Source organism: Polistes canadensis, unplaced genomic scaffold (assembly GCF_001313835.1).
Source record: "Polistes canadensis isolate GaletaPanama2010 unplaced genomic scaffold, ASM131383v1 scaffold_84, whole genome shotgun sequence".
Classification (NCBI taxonomy): domain Eukaryota; kingdom Metazoa; phylum Arthropoda; class Insecta; order Hymenoptera; family Vespidae; genus Polistes; species Polistes canadensis.
The window spans coordinates 443,119-457,924 of NW_014569631.1; the positions used below are offsets into that span (position 1 = coordinate 443,119).

At 32.5% G+C, this 14,806-nt stretch overlaps 2 protein-coding genes across 5 annotated transcripts in view; one reads left to right on the forward strand and one right to left on the reverse strand.

Annotated features, from left to right (window-relative positions):
• LOC106786823 (tyrosine-protein kinase transmembrane receptor Ror) overlaps positions 1-14,806 on the forward strand; it is a 208,999-nt gene that overhangs the window by 48,079 nt on the left and 146,114 nt on the right. The window lies entirely within an intron of this gene.
• LOC106786824 overlaps positions 1,004-14,806 on the reverse strand; it is a 26,198-nt gene continuing 12,395 nt past the window's right edge. For 3 of the 4 annotated variants that reach the window (XM_014748623.1, XM_014748626.1, XM_014748624.1), the window contains 2 exons: positions 4,730-4,866; positions 1,004-4,538 (listed from right to left, as the gene is read on the reverse strand). In XM_014748623.1, the coding sequence (XP_014604109.1) occupies positions 1,833-4,538; positions 4,730-4,866 (2,843 nt within the window). In that variant the 3' untranslated portion in view covers positions 1,004-1,832. Of the gene's footprint in view, positions 4,539-4,729; positions 4,867-13,921; positions 14,051-14,806 lie in introns of those variants that run through there. The other variant, XM_014748625.1, reaches the window with a different exon arrangement.

Here is a 14,806-nt window from a genome sequence, read left to right on the forward strand (position 1 = left end):
GAGAAGGAAGTTTTGGAAAACCAATCGATATATTTTGTGAACGCGAAGCAAAAAGTAAAGAATTTATATCATCGGCTTTCTTTTATTTTTATTCTCTTTCCGTTACAATTGGATCATCTTTTAAATAAGAACTGTTGTTTTACGATGAATAAATTTTGAAAAATTTTCCTCCAAGTGGCAAAATGTTTTCAAATATTCGATCGATAATTTTGAACGAAGTTGAAGTTTATTTCATTGTCTTTCTTTTTATCTTTTTATGAATTTTTTTTGATCTCGTATATCAAAAAGCGTGGTTCGTTAAAAGTTTAAAAATAAACAGGCAAAAAAAGAAGCACAACGTAAAATTTATAATAAAAATTCTTTTCCCTTTCTTCTTTTTTGTTATTATTATTATTATATTTTGTTGTTATTATTTTTGTATATATCTTTTCTTATATTATTTAGTTTTGTTTTTTCTTTGATTAATTTCAAGTCCTTAAGCATTATTCTTCGTATATTCATAATGAAGCGGAAGGAAAACTTCCGTAGTGAAACTTTCAACGAAACTTTTAACGCCACTCTCTTGAACTTTTCAAGCCGGATGTTCGGCAACAACTTCTACGCATAAGTACTCGTTCACGTCGTTGAACATTAATAAATTTCCTATGTAACTCATGGACCGATTTTATCCTTCTTCTCGATTAGATAAGCTCGAAATTATCGATGATCCGGATTATCGTACAATCATTAAATTCTAGTCAAACTTCGTATTATTGAACGACGATATCGATCAATGTTACAACGAGAAGAATTACAAGTTTTAAGAAATTTAATTGTTTTATTAAGAGAACAATAATAAAATAATAAAATACTTATTTTCTTTCTTTTTTTCTTTCGTTCAAATAAAAAATAAAAAAGAGTTATTTTAATTATAGTAATTATGTAAGGTACAAGTTACTTTTCTTTTTTATTAGTATTGCATTTTTTTTTTTCTTTTTTTTTATAAATACTTTAGTACGATTAAAATGATGGATAAAAACTGCGCATAAATGCATAGAATTTTCTTAATAGAAAATAATATTAAATTCTATGTTTCTCGACCTACTGATAAACATTCACGCGCGCACATACATACACTGTATATTACTTACATTTATGAATATAAATATTACATTTTATATATGATCAAATTGTAAAGTTTCAAAACACGTTTTTGCAGTCGTTTCAATACATAGGTCTTTGACCTATTCCGCAGGTGCATTCATAATTTACACAGTAATTCATACGCGTTCTCTTTTACATTACTAACACATATACACGCATACGCATACATGCACAAATGTAATGATTCACTTATATACGAAGGTGATATTACCATTGGAGACTAGTTTTATGATTCATTTCTAAGAGGTGCGTTGATTTTATGATACACTTGGTCACAATTTCACTCAGAGTTATACGTAAGCGTATATACACAAACACACACACACACACATTACGCATACGTATACTCGGTGAGTTAGTTTCGTAAAATGACGTGTAGTTTAGTTGAAGTTTCGCCTACTATACTCTGTAGAATTTATCGTGGTCCCATTCGGTGTCGCAGTTGCGAACGAACCCGTAGATTTGAATTTCGAATGATTTCCAAGTTTCCTGCTAGACCATACCCCTCCTTAACCTATATTTCACAGTTTTCAGATTGAATTCATGACGAGACTGTTGGAGTTCATTCCGTTTCCTGCGGTATTTTGAATTTAACGAATCACCTTTAGCAACAACGTCAAAGATCTTATCTCACTTTAAGAATATATACAGAGAACCTTTAAACCCGTATACTTGGCCTCGAATCGAAATCAAACACAACCGTTACCCCAACAAGCACACCAGGGAACGTTTCCACTACTTGTGCTACCTTTTCTAGATTTAACAGGAACATTACTGCCTTCTCTAATCTGCGCAGAATGAATTATTTCTTTATCCGATGTAGTCGTAGTTAAACCATCTGAATATTTGTCTTTCGATGTTTCTAAACTACCACTTCTCGTTGTTTTGATTGATGTTAACGACGGTCGTTGTTTTGGATTGAAATAAGTTGACATACGTCTTACTTGATCTTTTCTCGGTGAATCTTGTCCCGAGGATGATGATCTACTCTCGTTTTTATCCTCGAGGGCATCCGATGTCGTAGTTGTCGTGATACTCAGTTTCCTAGCTCTTTGACGTACCACAGATTTGCCTGGGGATTCAGGCATTTCCGTTGATGTCACGCTATTCTGTTTTTTCAATTTTCTTTGAGCTAACGGTGAAAGAGCTTTCGTACCGAGTAGTTTATCCTTTTTCATTGTTCGTTTGCGTCGTTGTCCGCTCGGTGAGTTCGGTATACTGATATTATTTTCCTCTTCTGGATGATGCAGACAACTTTGATCATCCTCGATATGAGAATCACCGTCTATTGATGTTTGTGTTTGGGCTGGTACCTTCTTTGTATTTTGATCATAATACATTTGTAAAGTGGGACAAACGTGAGCCGGGACGAATGGTATATTTTGATAAAGATTTTGATTTTGTAGATAACGCGTTGCATTTATTCTTCTTAAAGTATCGAGATCATAGGGCATCGCTGATGGTAATAGTGCATGGGGACTTGGTCTTTCGAAAGATGTTACTTGGAAGTCTTGTGTTGGTGTAGAAAGATTTTTATTTGGGATCAATTGATCGGTAGGAATCAACAATCGATTCTGATCGGGTAATAAATTTCCACCTTGCCTTCTACGATATCTTTCACTAGGTCTAAGTCCTCGAGTAAAGCCCAATGGTTGCTGTGGTGGTGGCGGTGAACTTGGATAACTGTAATTTATATTGTTTTCACTGACTTGAACGGAAAGTGGTTTGGTTATCGGAGAATTTTTATCGGAAGACTCAAAAACGTTTCGTTCAATATTCCTGAGAAATGGATTCGTGAGAATTCTATAATCCATCGATGGTAATTGTGGAATTTCCGGAGTATTCGCGTTTCTTTCACGATCGTGACGTGGAATTTTTAATGTAACATTTAAGTGAGATCTATAAGCCTTAGTCGAAGATGATTCGTTGGTTAAATTGTCTAAAGTATTGTCGCTCATAGTCATTGTCTGTCCTTTCTCGTTGTAATTAATCTTTGTCAAGGGTTGCGAATCACTGCTTAAATCCTGGCAGGACATTGATTTAGTTAACTGATTGATCGGTATAGGCTTGACGCTTTCAATCAACAGATTGTCCGTACTTAGATACACGTTTCTCTGTGTATCTTCCTTCTCTCGGTAGAAATTATTTCCATAGGAAACTGCACCGTTTACGCAAACGTCAATGGAACCCTTTAACCCTAACAATTGATTGCTTTCACAGATCACCGTAGACCCGGTTTTGCCGCTACTGGAACTAGTTCCAGTTCCAAAGTAATTAGAACCGCAAACGGTAGGTGACTCCTCGTCCAATAATTTCTTCGATTTCGTCGTTGCTAATGGGGCAAAAAAGTGTTTCGGTTTTTCCGTATCATCGAACGCATAAATTTCATCGGAATCCTTTTCTTCGTTATTTTCGATATTCCGATGACCATTTATTCTTTCATTTTCAATATTTTTCTCACAGGATGCATCGATATCATCCCATAGGTTACCCAATGATACTTCTTTTTGTTGTCTTGGAATGTATGCATGTGAATTTTCAAATAATTTTAAAGCAAGTTGGTTCCCTTGCTTCTGTTGCTGCTGTTTCGAATCATCCAAGTTTCTCTTTTGTCGTATACCAGCGGTGTTCGCGAAACTTTGATAGTTTCCAACTGCGTGACTCTCTAAGTGCTGCTGTTGCTGCGAGCTTTCTACGTTTGCCATTCTCATAGTTGAATTTGATACACTACTGCTAGCCAATACATTCGGATAACTTGGCAATGCCGTTGACTCCGAAAGTAATAGATTGTTTTGCCAACCAATCGGTGGCACGTGAATTTCCGGTATTATTTTATCGTTTATTGGATTCAATATTGGGGAGTCCAATGTCCCTAAAGGAATCAATGGTTCCGCGTAAATAGCTGGACAAAGAGATGGTAAGACGTTTGACAAGTTACTACCACCTCGTATCAATGAATCCACTGTACTTGTTGGACATGGATATTCTTGAAAGTAATTAGGGTCTGTATAACTTTGACTAGAATCGTAACTACCCGGATAAAAGGGTATATTGTCGTGTAACTTTCTAGGTTCTATCAATCTAACTTTAAACTTTTCTTGATTTTCTTCACTCATTATTGTTGTTTCCTTTCTATCTTTTTCTTTTTTTAACTCTTCTTCTTCATCGACAACCGAAAGATCATCAAAATCAACGTGCAATCGATGCAAACTATTATTGTTCATCTTTTCCGTCGATATTTTCTGATTCTCAGCGTTCTCTAATTGTTCCTCCTGATCGTGCTCCTGCGTTGTCCTTTCGTTACCATTTTGAATTTTCTCAGGCTCTTCATCTTCTTGCTCGTTCTCCTCGGAATAATCCGAATGTACCACGTCATCATCTTCTTCAGAGCGATCCTAAAACGTTCGTTCAAGTATCTCATTAATAATTGTGTTTAAGGAGTAAAGTCTTGGTAAATGAAATGTGTTTTTGAGAAAACATTTGTGTGGTTTTTTTTGTCAAAAGTGGAATATTCTTACAACGTTTCTACGAAAAAACCACAAATACCTTGTATACACAGATACATAGAAATATAGAAAACACATACCTCAGATTCGTCGCTTTCAGTAGGATTCTTTTGTCTCTTCAGTATCTCCTCGAGCTTATCGTACTCATCCCGAAGGCTCCATATCTCTCTGCGCAGCTGTTCGTTCTCCCTTCGCAATTTCTTTATATCGTTTTGACCTAAAATCAAAAGGAACAAAAACAAAGGAAATGATTTAACGTCTTCAATCAGGTATAGCTTCCGGAGTGCCCAATTTATGGCTTTCATATTTGAACAAATATGATTAATAAAATAATATGTTATTAATAATATAATTTATATAAGCAAATATTGTATGTTATATATTATAATGAAAATGTTCAACATTTTGGTTTCCGCATTTGCAGGAACAAAATCGACTCGAACTTTGTTTAGACAAAAATAAAATATTACGATTAGTCACACGATTTTCAAACAAAAATAAATAACAAAAATATAATTACTAAAAATTGTAATATATTCTGCTACAGTAATACCAAAAGTACCACCTCGATGTTTTATAAAAAAAAGCTCTTACAAATAATTTCTATATAAGAATATAATGATTATAGTGTTAAATATTGTGCTGCCAGAGGTAAACCATGAATTGAACATCCCTGGATTATCATCTCAAATGAGGAAAAAAGTGCGAAAGAGAGCAAAATTTCGTCTCAAAGATTTGTATCTTTATATCTTTTTTTTTTTTTTTTTGTTGCTTTCATTCTTTGACGTGAAAATCACTTAATCACTAGCACTAGTCGAGTCACTGAGGGCTGCCTAGTACACCTATTGAATCGATCGATCATTGGTCAGCGAGGGAGAACAATCTCTGGGCTTTGAGGAGCTTCTCTCTCACCTTCCCCCCCCCTCTTCCCCCTTTTGCCACCACCACATCCCCTAGTTCTCTTTCCTCCTCCTGTTTCTCTTACTCCTCTTACCGTTCGCCTTTCTCGTTGGTGCGTTCGCGAGCACATGTGTCAAGGATCGAGTGATAAATCACCGCGGTGCTGGACCTTCCAATTACTTAACTCAGCGCGAAAACGAGTAAAGTTCTCTCGGACGTTACCTTCTCAGATCGAATTTAATATACCGACATGCTCGTCTTCCTCGGGAAAATCGAAACTGAGAATCGTGAGAAACGATTCCTTTCAATAATGTTGACTAGATCGATAGAGGTATATTATTTAATAACTATATCTAGAGAGAGAGAGAGAGAGAGAGAGAGAGGGAGATTTCATATTTTTTGATATATATTAAAGTTTTTGAAATATTATTATAATATATTTGTTATATCCTTTTTTAAGCATTGAATCGAGATATAGTACTATTATTAATTATACTTTGTAATAATTTACATTTTAATAATTAAATAAATCAAATAATAATAATAATAATTAAATATATAATAATAATTATTATTAGTATTTTGTTATATAAAAGTTTGTTGTCTTTCTGTTCTGTTCTGTTTTTTTTTATATTCCTGTCAACAGTATCTCCTACAAAATCTTTCATACCATATTAATTCGACGAATAATTTCGTTCCTGCTCTCGATATTCACGAATACTTTTATTATATTCTTTTTTTGTATTTTTAATTTTTTTCTTTTTTTTTTTTTTTCAATACGAATGCTTCCCATCCGTGTGAACGTTTTCATGCGTGTTTGTGTGCGCGCGATAACAGCCGACCAAAAACGAACCGCGAGCGCGCATAACAAGAAAAGCCATGTGGTAAATCAGGATTAAAATGAAGCTTAGCGAGGTGCGAGATTTAAATAAATTAAATCCTTCCAGAGGTTCATAAATTCGGATTTCCCGCGCGGACACGAACGCCCATTCGGATCCTATTAAACCTCGAACCATCCATCCTATCTTCGTGAAATCGTTCTTCTTCCATATACCCCACCTCTTACCCTACCCCTTTTCATCCCTCATTTTCTCTTTATTCTTCGTTTGTTATTTTTGATTATTCATTTTGTTTTTTTTTAATCTTTCCCTTTTGTTTTTGTTTCATTTTAATATTTTTATATTTTATTTCGTATGAATCTTTTTTTTTGTATAGTTTATCTCGTTTTATATATTTTATTTTGTTTTAATTTTAAGGTTTAATATTGAAATAATTTTTCGTGTTGATCATTATAGAAAATACTATACACATATAATACAATGCTTATTTAATTATTACTCCTTTATTTGCGTTAAACTTTTATGCGAATTATTACATGGAATGTCCAAAAGGTGTCTTTCCCGAAATGAACTATTAATAAAATTATTCTTTTTTATAGGTATTTTAAATTATAGTATTTTTAACCTCATGATAATTAAAGATTCATATCTTCAAATAAAATATTACATTCTATATTTTTAATTGAAAATGTCTGCCGTGAATTTCACTCATTTCAAATATATTTATTTATTTATTTTTAATTAAATCGAATAAACGCAATTCGCTAGTGTTATTATACCAACAGTATTTATTTTTAATCTAAATATATTTCTAATATTAATTCATCATTGAAATCATTTATAAATGTTTAGAAACAACAACATCTTGGAAGTTATAATCATATCTCATTACTCTTTCTACAAATCTTTTTAAAATTTCACGACAAGATAAATGAACAAAAAAGAAGCAATTCTCTTCGTCTCTAACCAAACTCCCGAGTATATTCTTATTACATCAATCCATCTTTGAACTTGAACTCATCGTTTTGCTAGCCTCGAGGAATAGCAATAACATTGGCTTGTGTTTACATCTGACCGTACGCGCGTCGTATTAATTATTTGCTTGTTTGTTTGTTTGTGATAAAATAAAGGAAAATGATGCTGCTACTCTCTTGATGCGGAAAAAGGAAACTCGTACAGAGATTCTCGAAAAGAAGTGCATAAACAGAAACGGCGTATATTAACTTTAGAGTTTGCATATTAAAATAGAGAACGAACGAACGAACGAACGAACGAGTGAGTCAGAGGCAAAGGGTATGAAAGAAGAAGGGATATAGAGGAGAAAGAGAAGAAGAAAAAGAAAAAAAAATGAGGTAAAGGGTAGGGGTGGGTGGTGGTGATATTGGTGCGGGAAGCAGAAACAACATCACAGGTACGAATTCTCTTGAGGAGGAGAGCTTCATCCTTCGAGTTTTTCTCGTAATCTCTCACGTGTTCTCCTTCTCTCTCTTACTCTCTCTCTTCTTCTGTGTCGTTCTCTTTTGCGATGACGATGTTGATCAAAGATAAACTCCAGAGACATATTTAGTTACCGACGTAACTTTCAAACTTTGAATTCCTTTTCGAACTTATCATTTATCTTTCTTTTATAAGAAGGAAATAGACTGCATCTGAGTTATCAAACGAAAACCTCTCGAATAGCTTTGCTTTTCTTTTTACCTTCCCTCCCATCTCTTTCTTTTTTTTTCTCTATATTTATTTATTTTTTTCTTTCTCTCTCTTATCATATTATGTTTTTTTTCTCTCTATATTTGTCTTATTATTTGTCAATTTCACTCTTAATCATGTACATACACATACATATATTTAATTAAAATCAAAAATTCATTTACTATCATTCTTTCTCTGTCTTTTAGTTTTTTCCTGTCTCTTTCACACATATATTTAATCATATATTTATTCATTTATTTACTATTACTTTCTTTCTATCTCTCTCTCTCTCTCTATATATATATATATATATATATATATATTTATATATATTTCTTTATATTCTTTTCTCTCTCTCTTTCCCGCTTTGTCTCTTTTCATATCTCTTTCATTTTCTCTCTTATCGTTAGTTCATTTCTCTATCTGCCTTTCTTGTTTTAAGTTGTATATCCCCAGACTTTGAAGTAGAACTCAGGATTCTCTTGGGATATTGTAGAGAATTTGTTGGTACAATTCAGTTTCCAAGTAACACGGATCCCTATAGTTACATTCATTAGGAAAAAGAAACGTTCTTTTCGATCGATTTCTTATTTTTTCTCTTCTTCTCTCATTTATTCATTCACTTATTCACTCAGTTATTCTCTCTCTCTCTCTCTCTCTATTTTTCTCTTTTTCTTTCTCATTTACATTTTATTTATTTTTACAATATTATTGTTGAAACGTATCGTTTCGAAAAGACGTGTTTTTCTTTTTCTTTTCATTCATCATTATGATCGACCATTAATAAATGCGAGCGATTACGAAGATAAAAAGATATAGATAAAGAGAGAGATAAATAGAGAAAAAGATAGAGAAGAAGAGAGAGGAATAATGTTGGCACTTTAGTAGGAAGATCGAGGGTATTTCGATCCTCGATGGTTAAACGAGAGGCAATCCGCATTTGGGATGATTCATAGGTAGACGGTGATGATGATGATGATGATGATAAACAAATGGAGCGGTAGAGTGCTAATCCACAATGTTGGCAGTAAACCAAAACGACCATTAAACGCACTTCCAATAGATGGAATGCCCTGCCGCAACAATAAAATTCGGAAGAACATGGGGGGGGGGGGGGGTGTATTTTACATTTCATTCGATACGCTGCTTTTCTACGTTCAATGCCTTTGATTAATCCTATTGCTTTGATTTTTATTATTATTATTATTTTGTTTGTTTTGTTTTTTTTAAATAATCGTTTAATTTTAGACTGATATTTATATTGGGTTTATTTTCTTTAATTTATTATTATTTTATATATAACACTATTATTATTATTATTATTATTATTATTATTTTCATTATCAATATATAATATATAAAGAAAATAGTTATTATCATTATTAGGAAATTTTAATAATTGCGAAAAAAATCTAAAATTTTACTATTATTTACAGGATTAGCATGTGTTTGTGTGTGAGCAATTTTGGTTAGTATATTTTTAATAAAAATAGTCAGAGAATTTATAATAAAATATTAGTATTTATCCTATATAAGTCTTGAAGAGCAACTTTGATGCAACTCTTAAATACTGACCATATATTTCAAACATCAACAAATTATTATTTATATCAACCTAAATATTCATATGTATTGACACCATTCATCTTTTCACTAAAACAGTTAAGAGATTTTATCAAATTACTTACTTTCTTTAGGTAAATCACCCAAAAGAGTTGTTACTTTAACATCTTTCGTTAATGAATTATCTAAATTAGGGATTTGATTAAATCTTCATTTTTATCATCTCTCTGCAACATGTATACTAGCACGCTTATGCTTAAAGCAAGACAAGCTGATGGCATATTGCCGGTGATAGACGGTTCATCGCGTTAATTACTAGTTCATTCAAGGTCTGGTAAACTGGACAGACGATAACCAAGAGAGTGAGAGAGAGAGAGAGAGAGAGAGAGAGAGTGCTGGTAGATATAATCGAACGTGACACCGACGTCCATCCGTCCGTTGCCAGCCAGCCAAAATTAGATCAAGTCAATATCCCATGTAGATTATCACTAACAGACCAAGCTCTCCTACACTGGGAGCCAAAATTGCCCAAAGTAGTTGCGTGGGGCTGCTTCTGCTTTTGCTTCTATTGCTGCTGCTACTAGGAGCACACCAGGAGAAGATGCAACAGCGAATCATGAGATTTATTATCGTGAAAATTCGATGAAAATTATGCACGATCTTCTCGACCTCGAATTTCTAATCGATTACTATCTTTGAGCTAACTAATTGCCAGTCAAGATTTTTATTTATCAATAAGAAAATATGAATAGTTCCATAGGATTATGAAACATTAATATATTATTTTTAAAAATATATATTAAATTATAGCACACTGTTTATTATTTTCATAAACTTTTTTCCAACATTGGAAAATATATTTGAAAAGAATTTAGTATTCATTAATCATCCAGAAACAATGATTTATTTTGTTTTTTGTAATTTTTATTAAAATATTGGTAAAAGTAAAGTTGGTTATATTTTGATTAACGAAGTGCAATGTTTCTGTAGGTTGTTACTAATTAGTTCTAAAGGACTGTATCCGGCCTAAGGGTTTTCTGGTTGTTAATCACCGTTGCAGAATGTACACAATGTTTTTGAATATAATTGGGTGATAACAATCCTATCGAAAATTGGATCGTAACGAGACGCGTTACAGGTTGTTTCCTTTTCCAAAAGGGTGGTAGAATTTAAAGTTGTGTATACGAGACTATCGCCACGGGGCAGTCATATTCCATTGACAGAATGACGAACGTTCTATGTAGTCGGCGGGTACGCCAAGGGTTCATAAATCACGAGATATTTTCCATTTCGATGTTGAGGGTTAGAGACTTCGCCGTTTTGCGTCTCATGATTTTCTTTCATTTTATTTTATTCATTCTATCCTCGGTTTTCTATTATTTTCTTCAAAAATTCTTTAAAGTGATTAAGGTAAGTGATAAGTATTAGGACTCTCATACACACACAATTATATATTTTAATAATTTTACATTTGTAAATTCCACACATGTTCAAATAGAACATTCTCTCTATCTCTCTTTTTTATTCTATTTTTATATGACTCTCTCTTTTTTTTTCGTTTTATTTTCGTTACACTTACGTCACATCTCATCGTTGACATATCTCCGCTAAATAAGTGTCACTTCAAAAGCCCATATTAAATTTATCCAAAGAAAAATATAATTGTTATCATTGATTTTATAAAAATTTTCTATTAATGGAAAATATTTTGTTTATATACTCTTTTACTTTACTATAATAGTTATATTTTTGTTTTAACTCGGATGCAAATAATAATTCTCAATAATTTGTTACTAGTCTAAATAATATAAAAAATTAAACAAATTATTTTTTAATCATTTTTTTAAATAAGATAAAAAAAGAAATAAGAAAAAGCAATAGAATTAATGAATAAAATTCATAATTGATAATCGTTCACACATTTAACTTATCAAGTTTAATGTTAAACGTTTTTAGTTTCTCATCATTTAATTATTCAGGATGAACAAATAGTTTTATCAAATAAATCTTATATACCAAGATACTTAAATATCATAATCCAAAAATAATGAAACATTATGAACGATAAGAAGGGACGAGGATTAAGGACGCGATAAGAAGAATCTTTTATAAAATGAAAATTCTTCGAAAACTTTGTCACAGAGGAAGATGAAAACTTCACCAAGAATTTTCTCAGTTTTCTGTTTAACGTCAATTTATAAATGTCCCTGAAAAGTGATCTAACATAAGAGGAGAAGGTCCACGAAACTGGCTGACGTTAACGGATGATCCACGTGTTAAAAATACCTATGATGGTAATTATTTAAAGCATGGAACGAGAGAGAGAAAGAGAGAGAGAGAGAGACAACGTCATACAAAATTCTATGAAAGTTTGCTGTATTCGAGAACACAGACACAAGTGAACACATGCGTGTATTATTCTTTACTACAGTAATGTAAACGATAATTCTTCAGTCCTGTCAAAATTCTACTGGCCATAAAAGCTTTGTACGCTTATACTTACACCAATACGAATCATACATAGCCACATACGTGCATATATGCATGTTTCTAGATTAAACACATACAGAATTTGAATAAAAAAATAAAGAAAAATGTGCTTTGAAAATGAAGTAGGTTTAGTTGGTAAAAAAAAAAAAAAAAAAAAAAGAAAAGAAACAAATTTCTAAGAATACGAATACCCATATGACTAACTAGCAAATTTTACGTTTATTGAAAACGTCTCAACACTACTGCATTTAATTAATATCTCGTTAAACGTTAATTGTTTTTTATTAAATCAAAATAATAACCTTTAAAGGGTAGATCGAGATGAAGATGAGAGAGAGAAGGGAAACAGAGTATCCTTCAGAGTTTCGAACGATACTGGAATGAGTTTTAGCATTAATAAAGTGTCGAGAGGGATGACGTCAACCAGGAGAAGCAGATTTAACATCATCGTTGTGAGAGTATCTTCAAGACCTCTGTCTCTTCCCATTCCTTTACCCTCTTCACCCTTCACCCCATTCCTACCGCCTACCAACCCCCATCCCTCCCCCATCCCTCTCTGTCTCTCTTTCAGTTTCCTTCCGAGAATTCTCATGGAACTCAAATGTTCCGGCCTCTTCGGTTTGGAACGATCTCTATATAGACATAGTTACGTTCCTTTGGGTAACTTCTCTTACGTCGCAGGTGCGAGTTTGAGGATCGAACTACAGTTTCTAGCTGCAACAAACCACGCTAATGTCTCGATCATCCCCTTTTCCCAAACCGGTTCGAGTTATCCACCCACTCCTATCTATCCATCTCTTCGTTCTATTCTATCTCTTCAACCAACCCCATTCCAAAGACACCGCAACATGCTTTTGTCTTATTAGAACCTAGAAATCGATATTTCGAATCGAATGGGTCTATTTCTTAGCTAAAATGTTCACTGGTATTCGGTTTAAGTTGCATGGAATTTTAGTTATTAATGATTAATAATGTAGTAATATGTAGAAATTAATATGGTGTATCTTTTTTTATAAATTATTATTATTTATATTTGAATTCACAGATTTTTTACAATCTTTAATGCTATTTAATTCTTATTGTTAGTGTGCATATTTTCTTAACGAATCATTAAGTGTACACGGGGTCAATTTCATCCATTGACAATATTCGGCTTTGAATAACTTGGCAACAATGTAATTTTAGAAAAAAGTTAATTGATTAAATTGTAAGCCTGTGTAGTCAGATATACAAAAAGAAAATATGTAATCGTTGAAAAACGTGCTTGAAATCGATCAACGCTATTGAAATAAAAAAGAAAAATTTGAGACTAAATTGATTGTTAATTTATTATTCGTTGATCAAAATTAATTAATATAAATAATAAATAAAATGTTTCTTGATAACTCAATTTAATAATCCGTATTTTATTAAAGAATATTCAAAAATTAATGAAAAAAATCTGTTCAAAACAAAATTTACTCGATATGAATATAAATCATTAATCATTACAAGTTTGTACAATTATGAATTTAAATTGTTCTAAATTATATTAAATCTAAATCATACTTAAAATCTAGACTTGAGAAACTCTAAATGTAACGTCACGAACGACTACCATAATAAAACCTATAAACCGTTTAAACGCTCATGAAGTTCCACTTTTAAGCGCATGTTCTATGATACACACTTTAAACACTTTATGCACGTGCACCCAACATTCTATATATATATATATATCTCTTTCTTTCTTTCTTTTCAAAATAAGTAAGCAAGTAAGAAAGTAGGAGAACACAAAAGCACGACACTCACCGTTCTGCATATCTCGCAAGAAAGTAAGCAAGAAAGCAGGCAAGGAGAAAATCGTAGGATGCGTTTCCGCACCGTGAGGCGTTTTATTAGCCGTAGGAGGACTTAAAACTTGCCTACCAACCAACACATACACACACACACTAAAACACTTTATTGTTATTTCGGTATAGTTATTGTCAACGAGTGTTAGAACTTTTCCGAGAATTTCGTTTTCGGGGCCAGCAGACTCTTCTCTTCTCTTTTCTCTCTCTCTCTCTCTCTCTCTCTCTCTCTTTTTCTATCTTGGTTTATGCTAATTTTGTTCTTGTGAAGTCACGTGCTTTCGCAACGCGAGAACATCTTCTTCACCTTCTTCTTCTTCTTCTTCTTCTTCTTCTTTTGCTGCTGCTGCTTCAGCTTCCAACACTCGTCGTAGTGGAGTGCAGAAATGCAGTCAGTTACACATATCTAGTTCTAGTAGACGATAGGAAATATTTTGGTGGTATATCTCTATAACATATTTATCGAAACGTCGGATCTTTACATGTCGTCATCGTGTTTCCACCTTTCATGTCGAATATATGAATACGTGAGTTCTAAAATAGTATGTATCGATTCGAAACTAAAGATTTGCTATTTTGATATTGGTATTACCAATTCTCAATACTCAAAACACACACACAAAGAAAAATATCAATAATATTTGTTTAATTTAATAAATGTTTGATATCATCAATAGAGTTCCATGCATAAATTCTCATGTTTTCATTTCTTGTTCACATCGTTTCGAAATTCTAAACTCTTATAACTGATATTATCAATTTTCAATACTCAAAAACACAAGAAAAAATATCCTCCATAATATTTTATTTTAATTTAATAAATAATTGATATCAATGATTTATA